Consider the following 21,652-nt stretch of genomic DNA (forward strand, 5'->3'; position numbering starts at 1 on the left):
GCATAGATCTAAAAGCAAGAACACAACAATTCTGAAACATGCTGGCTAAGGTAGTGACAGAAACAGGTAAAAGGTGGGTAACAGTCCTTTTGGGCAGTTTCAGTTCATAATTGGATACAAAGAAGATACTCAAAGGTCCTTTAGGGGAATACAGGGCACACAAGAGAACTAACAAGAATGGAGAGGGGCTAGTAGATCTGTGCTGAAGGTCCAAGATGAGGATCATGGCCAATCACTGTAAAGCCAAGGCAACTAAGAAGACAACATGGGTGAGACCAGGTAATGGGATTGGTGAAAGACAGGCCTGAAGCAATCTGAGAGAAGAACCACAGGGAGCTTATGAACACTAGAGTCAGAAAAAAGTTGGAATGGAATATGACCATTATCTCATATTAAATGCCAACACCTCGCAAATAGAAATAAAAAAAAAGAAAACAATGAACACACAGAATTAACAAAAAGCTTTTGAACAGACACAAGGATGAATTTACAAGGAATCTTAAGGTTAAAATGTATGGCAAAAAAGTGAGGGACATCATAAAAGTGGAATCACAATGGCAGGCCCCATGTAATAAGAGAAGGAAACACGAGTGGTGGAGGGATGAGTGTCAAGAAGCTGCTGAGTCTAGAAGAAAAGTGTGGAGGGTCTGAAAAACAACTAAGAACGAAAAAGATTTAAATATATGAGCCAGTGAGAAGAAACCTGCTAAAATAATTAAAAAAAAATACTGGGAGAAACATGTAGAATAAAAAGTTGAAAGGAGCAGATGATGCATTAAAGAAAAACAAGAGCCTTCTTGAAGGAGATAAAGAATGGTATAAAGGGCTATAAAGTGAGAGAGCCCATTGTGAAGGAGTATGATGATGAACTGAAAATAGGTGAGAAATGGCAAGGTACTTCAACAATCAGCTGACTATTGGAACACCTACAGAAAAGCTAATGCTGCAGTGCAACAAGGAAAACAATGGAGGTCGTACACCCATCAGAACGATAGTGGCAGAAGTAATGAAAGCTATCAAGAACAATAAATTCCAGCTCATGGTGGCATTTGCACTGAGGAAATTAAGTAAGTTCATCTGGCAACAGAAGACAATACATTCAGAATAATAGCGGACATCTGGATAGCAAAAGACTGGTAAGAAGCCATCATTATTCCAGTGTGTAAGAATGCATCTCACTACTTAACTTTGGGTACAAGTTAATTTGTAAAGTATTGTTTAGTAGGGTGCAAGAGCAGCTCGAGCCAAGTATTGGAGGCTATCAGACTGGTTTTCGTAAAGGGAGGAACTGTGCCACACAGATTTTTGGTCTCAAAATGATATTTGAACACTGTCACAGAAAAGGTAAAACCACTGTAATGATGTTCATGGACTTTACAGAGCCTATTATTCTGCACAGATATATGTTATTGAATTTTGGCTAACCAATCCCAAGACAGCATACATCAAGACAAATGTTCTGAATGCAGAGACCAACTGGAAAGTTGAAGCTCAGATGGTGGAGAATGTGAACAGCTTCCATTATGTAGGTGGGTTATTGACCAACAAGAGGATAATAGACAGGTCTCAAATGCTGCAGAAAGTATTATATGTTGGAAAGACAATTATATGTTGGAAAGAATAATATGCCCAGAAACACCAGACCGAGACATTATATGTAGACTCAATTTCAAGCTTGATATGGAAGAGAAGACAGAGATTTGATGTATACATCAGTGCAGGATAGGTCCAGCTATAGGAATGCAGTGGAGGGTCATAGGTGGACTGATACCAGAGTCAACATTAAGATCACAGAAGCACAGAGAACCAGGAGAAGCAGGAGAATGGAGAGGTACTGGGAAGAAAGAAGACATACTGAACAAGTCACACGCAATCCTAAAGGGTTGCGCTGAACCAAATAAATAAATAAATAAACACAATCTGTTCAGAAGTACACATTCATGCAATCAAAATATGCTGCAGAAGAACACCAAATAACCAATTGCTCCTCTTCACAGATTGTAGCATGTTTACATCTTCCTTGGTGTGCTGACATCGCAGCAAAAGCATGTCCCACTCTTCTAGTTTTGTCCGGTGTGTGAAGAGGGTTCCTGCAATGACACACTATGAGCTTCAACTTGAATCAAGCATGCTCATTTGGGTTGTGGCCAGCAGGTAATACAGGCCACTCCATTTAGTTAATTTCTGCTACCTGGAGGAAGCGGTTCACGAGGTGCCAATGCACCTATGCGTTGCTGAAATGTTGACTCTGGGACTGGGCAAAGGTCAGAGGAACCTATCCCGATACTGCACAGCCCAACAATTACTCTTTATAGAAATGAGAGGGGTCCAACATCAGTACTTGATACCAGCCCAAAACATGACTGACCCACCTTCCTGCTGTACCTTAATATCAGTACAACTAAAATCACCAAGAATGTAAATACAAGCTACATTGTAAAATCTTCTACTCATTGGTGAAGAGAACCTGATGTTAATCAACCCATGTTCTATATTCTCGGTGTGTTCTCTTGCCCACCCTTTTTGTGCACAATGGTGCTAAGGAATTTGTACTGTTGTTTGTTTTGGATGTCTAGAGGCCAAATTGATCATACAGCCACATTTGTGTCTGAGTTGACACAGGCCTTTCTAGTTGGAGACAAAGGCAGTGTAAAGTTCTGTTATATTCAGTGTGAAGTATCTGCGAACCATAATTTGTGATGAGTGTGAATGACCATTGTGCAGCAGATCTGTATTGTTTTGTGTCTCATGATAGTGATTAAATGTTTGTATGAAATCATTGTGATATACACCATTTCAGTTGCCAACTTCATGTTGGCAGCCCTTCCTGCCATAAATTGATAATAAGAACATACCTAAAGCTGTAAGGCATTTTGACAGACTAAACAGTGTATACAAGCTGCATTGTCTCATTCACAGCTGGAGATACACTGCACTGAGAATAGAGGTTTATTTGAATTTTTGAAAGGTCGAAAAACTAGATATTTAAACATGTTTTTGTGCCTGTCTCATTTGATTGTATGTTGGTATTTGTTGGTGAACAGATGCTCTTCTTCTTTCTGAAATAGTCTTTATATTTATGTCTGACTGTCATTGTGGACTGAGAATGTAGTTTTTGTTTTCCAGCAGTTAAAATTTTTATTAAATTTAAATTTTTTTTCCTAATGTAAATAGAATTTTAAATATTACAAATTATTTCACACCTTTCATTGTTAAAACAGGACAAACTACACTGGTTTAGAGGCATGGATAGTACCTTTAATATATCATGTATAACTCATACAGAAGAACTGCAGCTGTGGGAAATTGATGGTGCTTCTCCTTTCGCACACTTTACGAGAGAAGATATTGCAGGTATTTTGAAGGTGTGTATCACCCATCCTTTCCACTATTTTCTCTCTCTCTCTCTCTCTCTCTCTCTCTCTCTCTCTCTGTGTGTGTGTGTGTGTGTGTGTGTGTGTGTGTGTGTGTTTTACTGATGTTGTGGTGAGTGTACTACTGTGTGCTTAACTAATGGATTGATTTAGTGATAATATATCATTCTGTCTCCTATAAACATAGTTCTACAATGGTATAAAGTTTAGTGGAATTTATGGATAAATGTCAACATTGCTGAAATTCTCAAAAATCATAGTAATGTCCCTAATTCCAGTTCACATTATCATTGCATACACTGTGTTCTCTTATTTTATCTGAAGATCTACCTTTCTACTGGAAGCCTTCACACTTATCCAGAATTATACTGAAGTCACAATTCTAGTGTCTTGTAGTTCCACTCTTTGTCACATAGAACACTAGATTGATGGTGTGTGTGTGTGTGCGTGCGTGTGTGCGTGCGCGCGCGCGCGCGCACGTGCGTGCGTGTGTGCGTGCGCGCGCGCGTGCGTGTGTGCGTGCGTGCGTGCGTGCGGTTGAGATGGAGGATGGTGGTGGTGCTCATGGCAGTGTGTGCACACACTTGTGTATGGATGAAGTTTTTGTTGTCTATCTTGTATCCATCCTATTTTGCAGTGAGTTTTCCATGTAGTGTATTATATGTTCATGTATTTTATTGTTTTTGCCTATTATAACATGGTGTCATCTTGTACCTTTTTTTTCTTCAAATGACAAAATTTCATCATTAAAAAAGCATGCTATTTCATTTACTTTTTGCCGTAGTTACTTTTCTGATGAGTAAACTTAAAACAGTGAAGTAAAATTTGAGATGAAAGATCAGTATTGCAAAAGCATTTGTGTTAGTTGTCAGAAAAACTATATAACTATTTCTCAATGCTTGATCAAGTTCATGGTTACGTCTTTCATGTCTTGTAAGTAACAGAGTGGTTGTACAGAGATGGTTTTGGCTATTGTGTTGTATTTATGAAGACTTCCCTGTTGTAATAGGTAGTCATTGACAAAGTTTACATGGGAAATAAACAGTGACTTAGGTTGCTAGAATTATGAAGTGTAGCAAGGGATTGGAAAAAGATGTAGGTCATTTCCATACCCAAGAAGGGTCATAAGAGAGATAAACATACACAAAGACTTATGCTGCTGAAGGCAGTTTGCAGTAGAATAGTCGGCTACATTCTATGTTTTATTATGACCTCTTTTGAGACAGCAAATATACTCCTTATAAATAGCCAAGGTACCCCTGGAGGAGTAGATAGAAAGGAAAAGGAAGACTAAGGATGTTAGAACCAAAGAGAAAGACAATAGACCCCAAAGACACCCCTCCCACCCCCCACCCCAGAATTCTCGCCCTGCTGAGGAGCCGGGGGATGTTCTTCAGCAAACCCTATGGAACAGATTTCGCCGGTTTCACCCACACAGGCCCTGAAATGTGAACCTAATACCTTAATATTGATGCCAAGTGGAGAGTGTGGCAACACGACACAGTAATCACCTTTACTTGTGTAACTTCAACAGTCAAATTAAACCAATTTGACACATCTTGTATCTAGACTTCTGACTCTTTCACTGAATAGCACACTTATTGCTATTTGACACTAAGCATCTAATGAAGTAGTACATCTAAAATTGTGCAGCATGCACAGCTAATGAACCATACTGCTTCTACAGATAATGAATAGCGTAATAGTTTACATGAAACATGTTCATGGAATTATGCTCCATTCAGATACCTCTTCCTGTTCAAATACTTCTCACAGTAACAATAAAAACCACAATAAGCTCTGATACATCTACTCATATCCAACCTACTGTGACACAGGCTATGCTCAGGGCCTAAATCTCCATTCATATAGTCATTACAGTTTAAGTACCTTTCAGAGCTAGGTTTCCAAGGATGGTATACTTTGGTACACTCCCATGGACATGTGAATGTCTGCTCAAAATCTACTTCCTTCGTTTTAGTTAAGCCTCCCAAATTTTCTGTACTTCACTCTCTGTTCTATCTGTTTTTACATTAGAATGAGATGTATCTACAGACAATTCAATGTTTTCTTGCACTTTTTTATTGGCTAGGTCAATGACACTTCTCCAAAGTAGCAAGTGCAGAGCTTGAAATAGTGGCTACACCTGAATATTTCTTTTGTTCCAGCACTCTCATCCTCACTTGTGTGCTTGAGCTTTGATCATTTATTGTGTCAAATCCCTGCTCAGTTAAATCTTTTAATTGTGTAAAGTCCTTGTTCACATCATTAAATTGCGCATTATCTTCCTATTGAACTAAATCACACTGTTTCAATATTTATGAATTTAGATCCTCTGGTAAGGTGCAAAGTTTCACCTATAATTGCAATATATCAGTTCTGATTTCTTCCTTTTCCTTATGTGACTCAGGTACACTTTTCTAGTGTGATGTTTGTTTATTTTAGTGTCAAGTTTGTTGTTTTTATTTCATTTTTTAATTCGGTTTTAGTACTCTGTAATGTGGCAGTTAGGTCTTTGATATCATTAGGCAGTTGCTCACTAAATATCTTGAACCGGAGAGTAATAGCTGTAGTTAGTTTTCTCATGACCACAGGCGTACAGTGTATACAAGAACACATGTTTAATTAGTCTCAGCCTAATATTGCAACAAAGCTATCTACACCGCTAGAGCACGGACATAAACTGGTTGCAAAATCACATGCAATTTACGTCATGACATAAACACTAACACAAAAAAAAGCTTTTGGAAACTAATCAACGTGGATTATTTACAGCTCACTAGCATTTTGGCATGCCTAGATGATGATGATAAGCTGGATCATTGTGTAGGTCATGCCGCGTCGCTGAAAATGACTGAACCATAGATACTGCTGCCACATTATGTTGATGTGCTGCAGCTGCGATCCACAACTGCTGTTGTTGACTGTTCATGGGATTATTGCAGTCGAACCCACTGTAGTCATAGTTGGAATCTTCCGGCTTGTGGACTAGTTAATTTCTTCTGCACCATAATTGTAGATGAAGGATTTCATTATTGTTCATCGACTACCAAAACCTCTTCAAAATTCTTGATTCACAGTGCTAGCAATTGATTTATGCACTGCAGTGTAATTTTTGACATTGATCTTCATTATATGGACAACAGATATCAAATCCCACAAATGTATCGATTTTCTTTAAATTTTCAGATTCTGTTTACTACTTGTTCTTCCTAAATTTCATTTACTTGCAGCTGTATTAGTTCTGGGTTGTTGTCCATGGTCGCCACACGTGATGTTCCACTGGTTCTTTACCATGCTAAGAAGGAAGAAATATTGAGTGTAACGTCGCGTCAGCATCTATGTCATTAGAGGTGAAGCACAAGTTCGGATTGTATCAAGGATAGAGAAGGAAATCATCCACGCCCTTTCAAAGGAACCATCGTTCCAATTGCCAGGAGCGATTTAGGGAAATCACAGAAAAGTTAAATCTGGATTACTGGATGCAGATTTGAACTATCTTCCTCCTGAATGCAAATCCAATGTACTAACCACTGCACTACCTCGCCCAGTTACTGTGCTATCAAGTGACGAAGTAACACTTGACTAGGTGCTAAGACCTTGTGTTATTCAATCTTGCTCATCTTATTATTTCTGCTGACTTGTCAGCCTCTTCTGATTGAACTTCTGGAAGTTAAGACTACAGATCCAACATCCAACTCTTAAAATAAGGGTGAGGCTTCTCATTGACAATGTCTTGCATATTGTACTCATGTCTTGCATATTGTACTCATGTTTATAATAACTGCACATTAGAAATCTGTTACGTTATTCAGAACACTGCAAAAACATTAATAAGTTCAAAAACATTCTGTCTTGTTAAACAGATTTCAGTTGAGACTATCCATATAGCAAGTTTTCTCTTTTCCCCATGACATCATTGGCATTGTCACAGCTCCTTTTCCTGTATGGCTTGTATAGGATCCCCAAGGCAGCAACCACACGGAATAAACCAGCAGGTACTGTGAACATTATACAATGTTTGTGGCATCCCAGCTTGCAGATACACTTTTTCCATCGATCTCACGTTACATGTGAATAAATAGAATATACAACCAAACAGTAGATTGTGTAATACAACACGAAAATAAACTTTTGTAGTGGTTATCATCTTTCATTGGTTCAAAAAATGCTTGTGCATAACTTCACATCATGAATGCTCACAAGTATGTTTGACCCAATAGCAGAGCATAGTAGAGATGCAGAAAGAGCTGAGTTATGTGAGAGAGTGTCATGCAGATGTTGAAATAATTGAACTGGTTGATGCTTGAAGATAGATGCAAACTATCCTGTGAAAGCCTACTTAGTAAGATTCAAGAACCAACTTTTAGTTGTTGAATGTAGTTGAAACTATTACAATCTGTGTTGTAAAATCCTCCAAGAATTTAATCAGAAATTATTTGGAACATTGTTAAACAAGAAATAAACAAACATAATGATCCAGAAATAGCTCTGGTAGAAATGATGACACTTTCAAATCATTGATTCGTTTATTACCTCCTCACAGTGCTGCAAATGTTGCAGTCACTAATAATCAAATACAGAATCATTAAATTTACTTGTGTAGGTACTGTATGCCACCACCAAACACACTAGTTTAATAAATACTGCTATATCCGCAAGTTAGCCGTATATCAGAACATGCGCCAGAGCCCAATAGAGGAACAGGTGAAGGGCTACCTGCAAAAGAGAATGTGACACTAAGTGGTAGTTGAGCTAAACACAGCTAGACTAGACAGACTAGAACAAACTCAAAGCAACCTCTCCAACTATGAAGTGCAAAGCAGAAATGTCCCTACAACAATGTCAGCAGGCCAGTAGCAAAGAGAGAGAGAGAGAGAGAGAATCTGAATCATGACCAGAGAGAAAGACTAAGTGCTAAATGAGGTTGTTATCAAATAGCCCATAGTACAGCAGTGATAGTAACTCACAGTATCATATACGAGTACAGAACTAACTAATGTGCTCTGGGCAGCCTCTTAACTGTCCATCCACTTGCTCTGGTGGACATTCAACTTTGGCAGAGCCTGATAGTGTATCCCCCCTTTCCGTGAAACAGGTGTGTACAAGTGGAAACGCCATGGACAGTGCTGTGGGGGGGCAGAAGGGAGATACGGGCGAAGACCCTTTCCCTCCAGCTGCCGACTGCAGAAAGGAAAGGTGTTCGGTGGCATTCATCTGGACATCACTGGCATGGAGCTAGCAGGGTATTCCACCAATCCACATGGGTGTGGAAGGGATTGCCACTGCAATAGTGGGGAGTTGTAGGCTCATTTGCTGTTTAAAAGTCCACAGGAGATGTTCTACTTCACCAAGATATGGACTGGAGTGGAGAGCTACAACTATGTTTTTTGCCATTGACTTCACAGAAATCTTTGTGGGCAAATGCCATGAATTGTTGCCCATTATCGAAGACCAATATGTGAGACAACCTTCTGATGGCCTAAACTTTGGAAAAAGTGGTGAAGGGGGCATCAGTCGAGGTGGATGCCATGCGTACAACATGTGGGTACTTCAAGTAAGCATCCCAAAAAAGGGTCTGCAAAATCGAGATGCATTTGCTCCCTGGAGAGACAGGTCATAGGCCAGGGGGCAAATGATTGTGCAGGTGCTGCCTGGTGCAAGCACTTGCCATGCAACCACGGACCATTCTTTTGATGTCAATGTTGATTCCCAGCCAGTACATATGTCGGCAAGCTAACACCACCATATGCGACATCCCCCAATGTCCCTGGTGCAACATGTTCAACACTCATTGGTGCAATTCTAGTAAGATGACCACCCGATGCCCATCCATCTCAGTGGCTAAAAGCATGACATCATCGAAAACTGAGGGTCAGTGAGGAATGTGTTTCCAGGAGCTGATGTAGTGTGCCATACAGGAAGTGGGGTAATTTAGCCAGCCATGTGTTACGTATTAGAGGATCTGCCGCAGTGTGGGCACCTCATGCATGGTGGCAGTGACACAAGGGGCTGTCCAATGTACGTTGCCACTCAGTATCAAGCTGGTAGCAGAGGACCTCCTGTTGGTTGAAATAATGGTGTGGGCCAGTGGATATATTGGCATTGGAATGCTACAGAATGGCCTTATACCAGGTGGTACAATTGTTAGCACTCTGGAACAATGACCAATGCTGAAGGCATTGGGATGTCTGCTCCTGGAGGCTGCAGTGTGGCCTGAATAATGCCACCAATGATTTGTGATCTGCAATTAGAGACAGTTGGGTCCAAAAAAGCTATAAATGAATTTTTTTAATGACAAACACTACCACCAATGTCTTCGATGCATATGGATTAAATGTAAGGGGCAGATTCCTGCCTAGTTTTCAGTTGGCTGAAAGCCCAGTTGAGTGGTTCAGCAATGTGGGCTATGCAGACTACAAACGTGGAATAATAGTTGATCTTGCTGAAAACATCTGCAATTCAGGTAAGTTTGCCAAATGGGGTAAGGAGTCTATTGTGGTAACATTCCGATCAGTGGACCTGATACCCGTCTTGGTGATCCAGTGCTCAAATACTCCACTTCTGCCTGAAAAAACCTGCACTTCTCCATAAGACAATGCAGGACAGAACCCAGCAGCGTCATGAAAAGGGTGCAGAAGTTTTGCAAATGATCCTTGTGGGAGGGTCCCATAACAGTGAGATCATTCAAGTAATTCATGCAAGCCAGAATATGTACTGTCATCTGTTTCAGAAACCTTTGGAAAAGTGCACTTACATGGTACAAAAGGTGTGTTAATGGCAGTAGTGTTCTGTAATTCCTCATCGCAGGGTAACAGGAGGTAAGCATCGGCAGGTTGATGGCTCAAATGGTTCAAATGGCTCTGAGCACTATGGGACTTAACATCTGAGGTCATCAGGTTGATCTGGGAGGAATATACCCCTGCACTAAGTTTGGGGAGAAGGTCATTGAGCTGCAGCATAGCATAAGTTTTCATCTGCGATTGAGCATTGCCTTGAAATCTCCACACAATGTGAGAGAACCATTTTGCTTTCTGATGATGACTACTGGAGAGGCCTATGTACTAGATTTCACTGGCTCAGTAACCTCAGCAGCCTGGAGACAGTCTAGCTCCTACTTTGCAGCAGCACATAAGTTAAGTGTAATTGTCAAGTTTGTTTGTGTGGCCATCCTTTGCAGCAAGCACAGAAAAAGTTCGGAATACAAAATTGTGCTTATGTGTCAGAAATACGAGTGTTAATGTGATCTCCAGACCAGATGAGAGGAAATGCAGACCACAGAAAACTCTCAGTAATTACTTATTTACATTAAAAAAAAATGGAAAGTGAAGCTCTTTGACAATCTAAAAATAACAAAACGATATTATTATAGATACCACTGAAGATGCCTTAGAGCAAGAAAAAGGTGAAACATGTCAGGTAAAAATAAATTATGTTGCTGCAAGAGAACACAGTTTTATTTACAAAACAAACCTAAGGTAACTGATCTGAAACAGTAAAAATGAGGCGTAGCATCTGACTGAAGGGTTATGTGGCCTGAAAGTCTGCAGCACACCCCGAATCCGGCTGAAATATAGATGAAAATGCAGTGCAGAGATTGTCCAGTTCCTAGAAAGGGACTGCAGTTAATGTGACCTGACTTCATCGTTAACAGAAAATACAAACAATGTAAAGGCAATGAGGCTTCCAAGAATGTTGATAGCAGGTTGGTGATTGATGATAAATAATGTAATGAGGCATGTAATGCTTTTGTAGGCCACAATGATTTCTAACTGCCCACCAAGACAAATAGAACCATCACCATAGGCACCCAAACATTGCGAGTGTGGGGACAACTTGGGTGAGCCCAGTTGTGTATGTGTCACCTGATTGATCAAAGAAATGCTGGCTACTGTGCCCATCTGGAAAAAAAATGTTCTGGTAAGAAATTTAAAGTGTGAAACAGTTTCCACAGGGAAGGGATGCCTGGACTGTGGTACGTGTGTGGTATCCTAGTGTATACGTGGGGTAGGATGGGAGCATGGGTCATGCAATGTCAGCATACTGAGCTTAGAAGCCTCTCTTTGCCACAGCATGTGCGGGTTCCCGAGTGATCTGGTCTGTCTGCTCAGAAGTGAGTGGAAAAATGTTGTGGGCATGAAGGGAGTGGCCCCCTGACCTTTGATGAGGGGCAACCAGAAGCTTGAATCCCAGACAGACATTGGACAATGACAAAGCACAGTGGTGCTGCAACCTGGGTGTGGAGTGTGTGGTGGCACATTAACTGCTGCAACCTGTGGTGTCGACACAAGTCATTCTTTAGCAGCCTGTGCATTTGCGATGTGCAGGATGTCTTCCAACAATGGGTTGTCCAGTTTCTCTGCCACTGTGCATACCTCAGGTTTGGGTGCCAGCTGAGCCATGACATCTTGAATCAAGGTGTCCACATACAAAGCCTTGCAGCCTTCATTGGCTCAAGTGAAACTGCATTTGCAGCTGAGACCTTGCAAGTCAGTGACCCAGAAGTGGTATGATTGTTCAGGCTGTTTATGGTATTGGTGGAACTTGATTCTGGGCACAACCACATGGAACTTGATTCTGGGCACAACCACATGATATCTCTGTGAATAATAGTTGGTCAACAGAGCACATATCTCCTGTAAAGAGTGTACCTGGTGGTCAGATAGAGGCACCAATTTGTGAAGCAGGAAAAACATGTCTGGTGACACACAAGATAGAAATAATAATCACTGAAATGAACTATCCAAGTATTGAAGTGCCGTGAAATGTCACTTAATTCGCTGGAAATATATGTCCCAGTCCTCCTTAGTGTCACTGAAAGGCAGAAATGACTGAGAATGAATGAGGGCATTGACTGGGGAGGTTGCTGAGTCCTGGAGTAAAGTGGCTTCATGTGTTCAAAATTTGAAGTGACTTTTGTAGCAAGTCTATCTGAAGCTGCTGCTGTTGCTCTAGCGGGTAAACCAGTTTAGTGCCCGTCCCAATGAATAACTTTCTTTTTCCTGGTTGCCAATGCTATATCCATCAATAGCCGGATATCAGTACACACATCAGCAGCCAGAAGACAAATGGTTGAAACCAGAAGGTGGGAGGCAGCCTGAAGAAGAGAATGCAACACCAACTGATAGTTGAGATAAACACAGCAGACTGACAGCAGATGAGACACAGATTAGGTCAAGCCCAAAGGAACGTGTGCAACAATAAGGTGTGAAGTGGAACTTTTGCCACAAAGATGCCAACATGCAAAGAGAGAGAAAGAGAGAGAGAGAGAGAGAGAGAGAGAGAGAGAGCAGAGAGAAAGATCGAGTGCCAGTTGAGGTTGTTATTGAATGGTCTGTAGTACAGTGATGATAGTATCTTACAACATCTGATGCTAGTACAGAACTGACTGACTGTTCACTGGGTGGCCATGTTTATACCAGCTGCGAGGAACACTATTTTCTGGCATATTCATGTGGTGAGATGGGTGGCGTGCTTGTTGTGTGAACACATCACTGGGGTGGTACTGTGCCATCTAACCACCTCAAGGTCCATTTCCTCTGGTGAGCATTGAACTTCCACAGAGCCCAACATCAGAAATACAATCACTAAGGAGTTTCAGAATTCATCAGGCCACAGAAAAGCCCTTATTCTGGTGGTGATTATGGTTTATCTAGAAGAATATTAAAATCTTTTGCTGACTTGATAAGATTATCCATATGCTATCTTCGTAATCAATCACTTGGTTATATTTTCTGACAGACTTAAATAATGTGTAGTTACATCTATCTATGAAACTGGAGATAAACAAACCACCTGTAATTATGGGGCTACCAGTCTTTTACAAATGTTTGGGAAAATTTAATTGGGCAGAACCTCTCTCTGTCTGGCTTTTGTAAAGGATTCTCCACAGAGAAAGTGATAGGAGACCTTACAAATGAAGTCCTTGCAGAGCTAAACAAGAAAAATTACAATATTTTGTCAATCAGACATGCCGCCATCATCAGTCATGCTGGTATATGGACCTCCTGGGGGGAGGACGGCCGGGTACCCATTTTGCTGTAGTAGGAGTGTAGTCTCTCCATCCATCATAGTCCCTGAATGCTGTGTTTGCTGATTGTCTTCATAGGTAGAGACAGTGCTGGTGCCCAAGTCTTGCTGAGATTATAACCACTGTTTTGCTTGATAATATTGTTCCTGGTGCACATTTTGGTAATCTCTCTAAAATCCTGGTATGATTGTATTCCATCGCATGAGTCTCGGACAAATAGTGTTTTGTGACCACCGACTTGTTGTGATACATTTGTAGTGTACTGCTGGTGTTCTCTACTGTGATCTTCGATGATGCACACTGTTTGTCCCTATATGACTGCCCACATTGGCACAGATAATGATAGACCGTGGCCTTCCGTAAAGTGAGGTCATCTTTGACAATTCCCAGCAATGCTCATGTTTTGTTGGTTGGGTAAAAGCCAGTTTTACTCAGTGCTATGCCCACACATAGGAAGTCCACAGGATGCAAACATCAAAATTTGTATGTCTCACTGGCAGACAGTCACTGGAGGTCTGCTGCAAGACCGTCATGTATCTGACTGACATGTAGCTGAATGGCATAGGGATTTCAGTTTTGGAGAGGAGTGTTAACTTTGCTCCCACACCTAAGTTTACACTGGACCTGGACACTGTCAATGCAGTTGAACAGATTGCTATGAAACTACTGCCTGAAGCAGCTAAAGAAGTTTATTGTGGAACATGTCATGTTCAGATGAGAACCAAGCCTACCGAATCAAACATTACAAACAGAGAGAGGAAGGCCATTTGGGACCTGAGAGATTGCCCCAAGATTGTCATATTTTATGCCAACAAAGGCAATGCTACTGTTGTTCACTCCCAGAAGGATTACACTGAGAAGTGCAGGGCCTGCTAGATGATGACTCCAACAGGAAAGTCCACCAAAGGTGGAGAACAAGACCAGTGCACTTCTCGGAATTGCCAGAAGGGGTCATCAAGAAATTGTTACCACAAGATTGGTTGGTTTTGGGGAAGGAGACCAGACAGCGTGGTCATCGGTCTCATCGGATTAGGGAAGGATTGGGAAGGAAGTCGGCCATGCCCTTTCAGAGGAACCATCCCGGCATTTGCCTGGAGTGATTTAGGGAAATCACGGAAAACCTAAATCATGATGGCCGGACGCGGGATTGAACCGTCGTCCTCCCGAATGCGAGTCCAGTGTCTAACCACTGCGCCACCCCGCTCGGTGTTACCACAAGAATCTGAGCCACCAAGACATTATGAACTTTTTAAGATCCATTATGCCCCATTATCAATAACATCAGGACACCAACATATTTGCTGGCAAAATGCTAGAAAGATGTACTGTGCCCTTATGCAGGTAAATGCCTGCATCATGTCCACAATTCTGTAGATATTGTGAAACACCTCAACAATTTAAGGCTAAAGGACTCAGATATCCCGGGGAGTTTTGATGTTATTTCACTTTTCACCAGGGTGCCTCTGTGACAGTCATTTGGTTTCATTGGCCAAAAATTACAGGAAGACCACTGACCTTTTCAGGCAGGTCCTGACCACTAATTTTCTGTTTAATGGAGGATATTATGAACAAATGAAAGGAGTTGCAGTGGGCACAGCCCACCTTCACCTATGGTTGAAATTTTGCATATGGAGCATTTTAAGGAGGAGGCACTGAAGTCATCCAAATAGAAACCCACTTGCTTTTTTCTGTTATGTGGATGATACATTCATCATCTGGACCCATGTAAGGGACAAACTGAAGTCGTTCCTTGCACATCTAAACTCCATTCATCCCAATATCAAATTCAGTAAGGAGACCAAGGCAGAAGGAAGATTACTATTCCATGATGTCATGGTCAAATAAGAGCTGATGGCATCCTGAGCCACATAGCGTATCAGAAGAGAATGAACAGTGACTTGTGCCTGAACTCATAGAGCTACAATCACTATTCATAGAGGAACTGGAAAAAACAGTAACTTGAAATGACAGATGAAGGGTGCTCTGCACCCATCAAACTACAGTACATCATGTGAAGATGGATGAAGACACAGAGAAAGAGGCACCCACTGTCTTGTCACTATACACTGGCATGCTATGAGGAAAAATTAGGTGCATACTGAGAAAGCACTGTGTAAGGAATGTCTTTTACCCAACCAATAAAACATGTGCATTATTGGGGAGCATCAAAGATGACCTCGGTTTACATAAGCCTGGGGTAATCAGGTTCTGTGACAGTGTGGTAAGACATATACTGGACAGACACTGTGCAGAAGATCGATATCAAGGACACCAGTAGCACACTTGACTAACGTGTCATCAGTCACAGAGCACTGTTTGTCCAATACTCAATGCAATGGAATACAAACATACCAAGATTTCAGCATAAATTTCAAAATATTGGGACAGTGTCATTTGGAAAGCCATGAAAATATGTACCAGGAAAATCTCATCAACCAGGATTGTATGTGTAATCTCGGCAAGGCTTCGGAACGAGGACTGGGTTTAATGAAGAAGACACTCAGCAAACACAATGTTTTGATGGCAAGGATGGACAGGGTAACTACATCCTCGCCACAGCAATCAGGGCACCCTGCCTGATGCTGCTGCCCACAGATACCAACGAAATCGCCTTTGTGGTTGAACTGACCTGTGCCCTTGCATGCAGACTGCTCAGAGGATGGCTCATGGGGGGAAGGGATGTGAGTTGGCTGTAGGCCACCAGAAGGTCAGTATGTCAGTACAACTCCTGATGGTGACAATGTCTGATTGCCAAAATATTGTGCCCATTGGACAGTATGAACTGGCAGTACACCAGTGGACTGTTCGATCAACAGATATTCTGGGAGAAACTGAAGAAAATTATCTTGTTTGGATATTTTTTGCCCTTGCCACAGCCTTAGATTGTTTGCACTATAAAATTCGACTTGGGGAAACTAGTGTTAGGACATTATTGGCATATCCCTTCAATGCATAAAGTCTTACTTTCGTAACAGAAAGCAGAGGCTTTCTTTGACAGACTGTGTTACTGGCTTGATATTATATCTCAGAATAGGGGAACATAACATGTGAAGTCCCACAAGTATCAGTACTGGGCCAACTCTTGTCTGTACACTACATAAATGATATTCCAATGACTTTAAAGGGTGATTACAAAAATGTTATGTTTGCTGATGATACAAGCATACTAATAAAGGGTCCAGCTCAACTTTATCAACCACAGCTCAGATGATGATTGAACAACCCTCCATGTGGTTCACAGCTAACAGTTTAACCATTTTACTCTCACAAAGACTCATATTACTCAACTTCAAACATGCAAAAATGACCAGTTACCACCAGAAGTAGACATTAATTATCATACACTAAACAAAAAATTCTTTGGGGTCCAATTGGCTAGCAAGCAAATTAAAATGGAGTTGATACATAGATAAACTAATCAAGGAGCTCACATTTTTTTTTGCCCTTAGAAGGCCTTAAAACTAGAGTGTTCACATACTTTGCATAATTTCTCTCCCTGTTGTCGTACACAGTTGTCTTCTGTGGCATTGTTCCTAAAGTAAATAAAGTGTTTATTCAGCTCAAGCGAGCAGTAAAAATATGATGTAAGCTAGGTAAATGAACAGCTTAAAGAAGCCCTTTGAAGGCTCTCGCAATTCCTCCATTTACTTCCCAATACATTTACTTCTTAACAGTTTTTGTTGCTGATAATAAAAAAAGTTTCAGGTGAATAGTGATCCACACAGTCACAAGATCCAAAAATAATTTTCATTTAGACTTTGCATCCTTGCCAAGGGTTCAGTGTTGAGTTATGTACACTGGTACAAAAATATTAAACGAACTCTTGTCTCACATAAAGCAAGAAACTGGAAATCCCAACCAGTTGAAAATTAAAAGCATGCTCATGAGTCACTGATGCTACAAATTACCTTAATGTAACAATGAAACAAAATCAATTTTTTTCAAATATAAAGTAATTTGAATGGATAAAAAATCTACTCACCAAGTGGCCACAGAAGATTAGAGATTAGATTAGATTAGATTAGATTAGATTAGTTTTTCGTTCCATAGATCTGTGCTGAGAAGATCCTCGTGGCTGTGGAACATGTCAATTTTTATTTATTTATTTATTTTTTAAGCTGAAATAACAATAGTAATAGTATGAGTATATACAATACATCATTTGTTTCTATTAAAAAATTCGTCAATGGAGTAGAAGGAGTTGGCCACTAGTAAGTCTTTCAGGCTCCTTTTAAACTGATCTTTATTTGGAATTAAATTTTTTATGTTTGCTGGGAAATTATTGAAGATGAGTGTTCCTGAGTAGTGGACTCCGTTTTGAACTAAAGTAAGTGCTTTTAAGTACTTGTGCAGATCATTTTTGTTTCTGGTATTGTATGTATGAATTGAGCTGTTTGTTGGAAAAAGAGATATATACATGTAAAAGGAGGTTATAATCAGGCAAGTTGTTGGAGCCAGTGGCTTCTTCTTCAGGCAGAACAGTTGAAGGGGAAGGAAGAGGGGAGAAGGGAAAGGACTGGAGAGGTCTAGGAAAAGGGGTGGATTTCAGAAAAGTCACCCACCACTGCAGGTCAGGGGAGACGTACCGGACAGGATGAGAAGCAAAGACTACTTCTCATACTGTCTGGTACGTCTGCCCTGACCCACTGTTCAGGGCAACTTTTAAGAAATCTGCCCCTTTTCCTAGACCTCACCAGCCGTTTTCCTCTCCCCTATTCCTTCCCCTTCAATGCTTCTGCCTGAAGAAGGAGACACTGGCTCCGAAAGCTTGCCTAATTATAACATTCTTTCATGTGACTGTTCTGCCACTGCTTGTTGAGTAAATTACAACAGCTAGATTCACAGATTGAAAAATTCTGTTAACTTCTTATTGACAAGTAGCAGTGTTTGTTGTAATGCTAACGACAAACAGCAATGTACTGTAAGGAGGTCACAGTATTTAGAGGTTCAATAACTATTATATATGAAAAACTTCATTGGAATCAAGTACATATTAAGCTGCTGATGGAAGATACACAAAAACTATTTAGATTAGCCAAGGAGGCAGCTGCTTTTTGTAACCTACTTGATTAAATTTAGTAAGAACAGAAAAAAATGTCATTATCAGTCCAAAAAGTCATTTATCTTTTTTATTGCATTTTATTCCACATCCTTAAAGGTTTAATCAGTTTAATAAGTCATGGCTGCAAAATACTAATGCGAATTCTTTACAGACGAATGGAAAAACTAGTAGAAGCCGACTTCGGGGAAGATCAGTTTGGATTCCGTAGAAATATCAGAGCACGTGAGGCAATACTGACCCTACGACTTATCTTAGAAACTAGAGTAAGGAAAGGCAAACCTATGTTTCTAGCATTTGTAGACTTAGAGAAAGCTTTTGACAATGTTGACTGGAATACTCTCTTTCAAATTCTGAAGGTGGCAGGGGTAAACTACAGGGAGCGAAAAGCTATTTACAATTTGTACAGAAACCAAATGGCAGTTATAAGAGTCGAGGGACATGAAAGGGAAGCAGTGGTTGGAAAGGAAGTGAGATGGGGTTGTAGCCTCTCGCTGATGTTATTCAATCTGTATATTGAGCAAGCAGTGAAGGAAACAAAAGAAAAATTTGGAGTAGGTATTAAAATCCATGGAGAAGAAATAAAAACGTTGAGGTTCGCCGATGACATTGTAATTCTGTCAGAGACAGGAAAGGACTTGGAAGAGCAGTTGAACGGAATGGATAGTGTCTTGAAAGGAGGATATAAGATGAACACCAACAAAAGCAAAACGAGGATAATGGAATGTAGTCGAATTAAGTCAGGTGATGCTGAGGGAATTAGATTAGGAAATGAGACACTTAAAGTAGTAAAGGAGTTTTGCTATTTGGGGAGCAAAATAACTGATGATGGTCGAAGTAGAGAGGATATAAAATGTAGACTGGCAATGGCAAGGAAAGCATTTCTGAAGAAGAGAAATTTGTTAACATCGAGTATAGATTTAAGTGTCAGGAAGTCGTTTCTGAAAGTATTTGTATGGAGTGTAGCCATGTATGGAAGTGAAACATGGATGATAAATAGTTTGGACAAGAAGAGAATAGAATCTTTCAAAATGTGGTGCTACAGAAGAATGCTGAATATTGGATGGGTAGATCACGTAACTAATGAGGAAGTGTTGAATAGGATTGGGGAGAAGAGAAGTTTGTGGCACAACTTGACTAGAAGAAGGGATCGGTTGGTAGGACATGTTCTGAGGCATCAAGGGATCACCAGTTTAGTATTGGAGGGCAGTGTGGAGGGCAAAAATCGTAGAGGGAGACCAAGAGACGAATACACTAAGCAGATTCAGAAGGATGTAGGTTGCAGTAGGTACTGGGAGATGAAGAAGCCTGCACAGGATAGAGTATCATGGAGAGCTGCATCAAACCAGTCTCAGGACTGAAGACCACAACAACAACAAAGGGTTCCCTTCTTGACAGTGTCTGTGGAATACAATGAATGAAAGAATGAACATGTGCAATAGTTAAAACAATGGTACTGAACAAAATAAGATTTCATAACACATCCATTACAGTGGTAAACAGTCCCAGAAACTATGACAAACTTTGTAAAAGTAGTAAACAGTACCAGAAACTATGACAAGCTATGTAAAGTATTTAACATATGACAGTACTTCCCAAAATAAATATAGCATTATGTGTTACAAATAATAATGATGACGATGATAATAATAATAGTAATAACAATAATAATAATAAAGCTAAAACTAAACAAAGGTCGCTACACTACGCATACATTGATTACTAAAAAGCTTTTGATAGTGTACCCCACTCATGGTTACTACAGATATTGGAAATATACCAAGTAGATCATAAATTGATACAGTTCCTAAACATAGTAGTGAAAAACTGGAAAACCACACTTAATATCCAAACAAATTCAGATAATATCACATCACAGCCAATACAGATTAAGCGTGGAATATACCAAGGAGACTCATTAAGTCCTTTCTGGTTCTGTCTTGCTCTGAACCCACTATCCAACATGCTAAATAATACAAATTATGGATATAATATTACTGGAACATACCCACACAAAATCACACATTTGCTATACATGGATGATCTAAAACTACTGGCAGCAACAAATCAACAACTCAACCAATTACTAAAGATAACAGAAATATTCAGCAATGATATAAATATGGCTTTTGGAACAGACAAATGTAAGGAAAAATAGCATAGTCAAGGGAAAACACACTAAACAAGAAGATTACATATTGGATAACCACAGCGACTGCATAGAAGCAATGGAAAAAAAAAAAAAAAAACAGATGCCTATAAATATCTAGGACAGAGACAAAAAATAGGAATAGATAATACAAATATTAAAGAAGAACTAAAAGAAAAATATAGACAAAGACTAACAAAAATACTGTAAACAGAATTGACAGCAAGAAAAAAGACACAAGCTATAACTATTTATGCTGTACCAATATTGACCTACTCATTTGGAGTAGTGAAATGGAGTAACACGGACCTAGAAGCACTCAATACACTTACACGATCACAATGCCACAAATATAGAATACATCACATACATTCAGCAACAGAAAGATTCACATTAAGCAGAAAGGAAGGAGGAAGGGGATTTATCGACATAAAAAACCTACATTATGGACAGGTTGTTGTTGTTGTGGTCTTCAGTCCTGAGACTGGTTTGATGCAGCTCTCCATGCTACTCTATCCTGTGCAAGCTTCTTCATCTCCCAGTATCTACTGCAACCTACATCCTTCTGAATCTGCTTAGTGTATTCATCTCTTGGTCTCCCTCTACGATTTTTACCCTCCACACTGCCCTCCAATGCTAAATTTGTGATCCCTTGATGCCTCAAAACATGTCCTACCAACCGATCCCTTCTTCTAGTCAAGTTGTGCCACAAACTTCTCTTCTCCCCAATCCTATTCAATACCTCCTCATTAGTTACGTGATCTACCCACCTTATCTTCAGCATTCTTCTGTAGCACCACATTTCGAAAGCTTCTATTCTCTTCTTGTCCAAACTAGTTATCGTCCATGTTTCACTTCCATACATGGCTACACTCCATACAAATACTTTCAGAAACGACTTCCTGAGACTTAAATCTATACTCGATGTTAACAAATTCCTCTTCTTGAGAAACGCTTTCCTTTCCTTACCATTGCCAGTCTACATTTTATATCCTCTCTACTTCGACCATCATCGGTTATTTTACTCCCTAAATAGCAAA

General features: G+C 40.2%; 1 protein-coding gene across 3 annotated transcripts in view; it reads left to right on the forward strand.

Annotated features, from left to right (window-relative positions):
* The window catches only part of LOC126088551 (WD repeat-containing protein 89), a 235,217-nt gene that overhangs the window by 117,544 nt on the left and 96,021 nt on the right, over nt 1–21,652 (forward strand). For all 3 annotated transcript variants that reach the window (XM_049906731.1, XM_049906732.1, XM_049906730.1), the window contains one exon: nt 3,222–3,365. In XM_049906731.1, coding sequence (XP_049762688.1) covers nt 3,222–3,365 — 144 coding nt within the window. The remainder of the gene's footprint in view (nt 1–3,221; nt 3,366–21,652) is intronic.

The sequence above is a fragment of the Schistocerca cancellata genome, chromosome 6 (genome assembly GCF_023864275.1).
Source record: "Schistocerca cancellata isolate TAMUIC-IGC-003103 chromosome 6, iqSchCanc2.1, whole genome shotgun sequence".
NCBI lineage: Eukaryota > Metazoa > Arthropoda > Insecta > Orthoptera > Acrididae > Schistocerca > Schistocerca cancellata.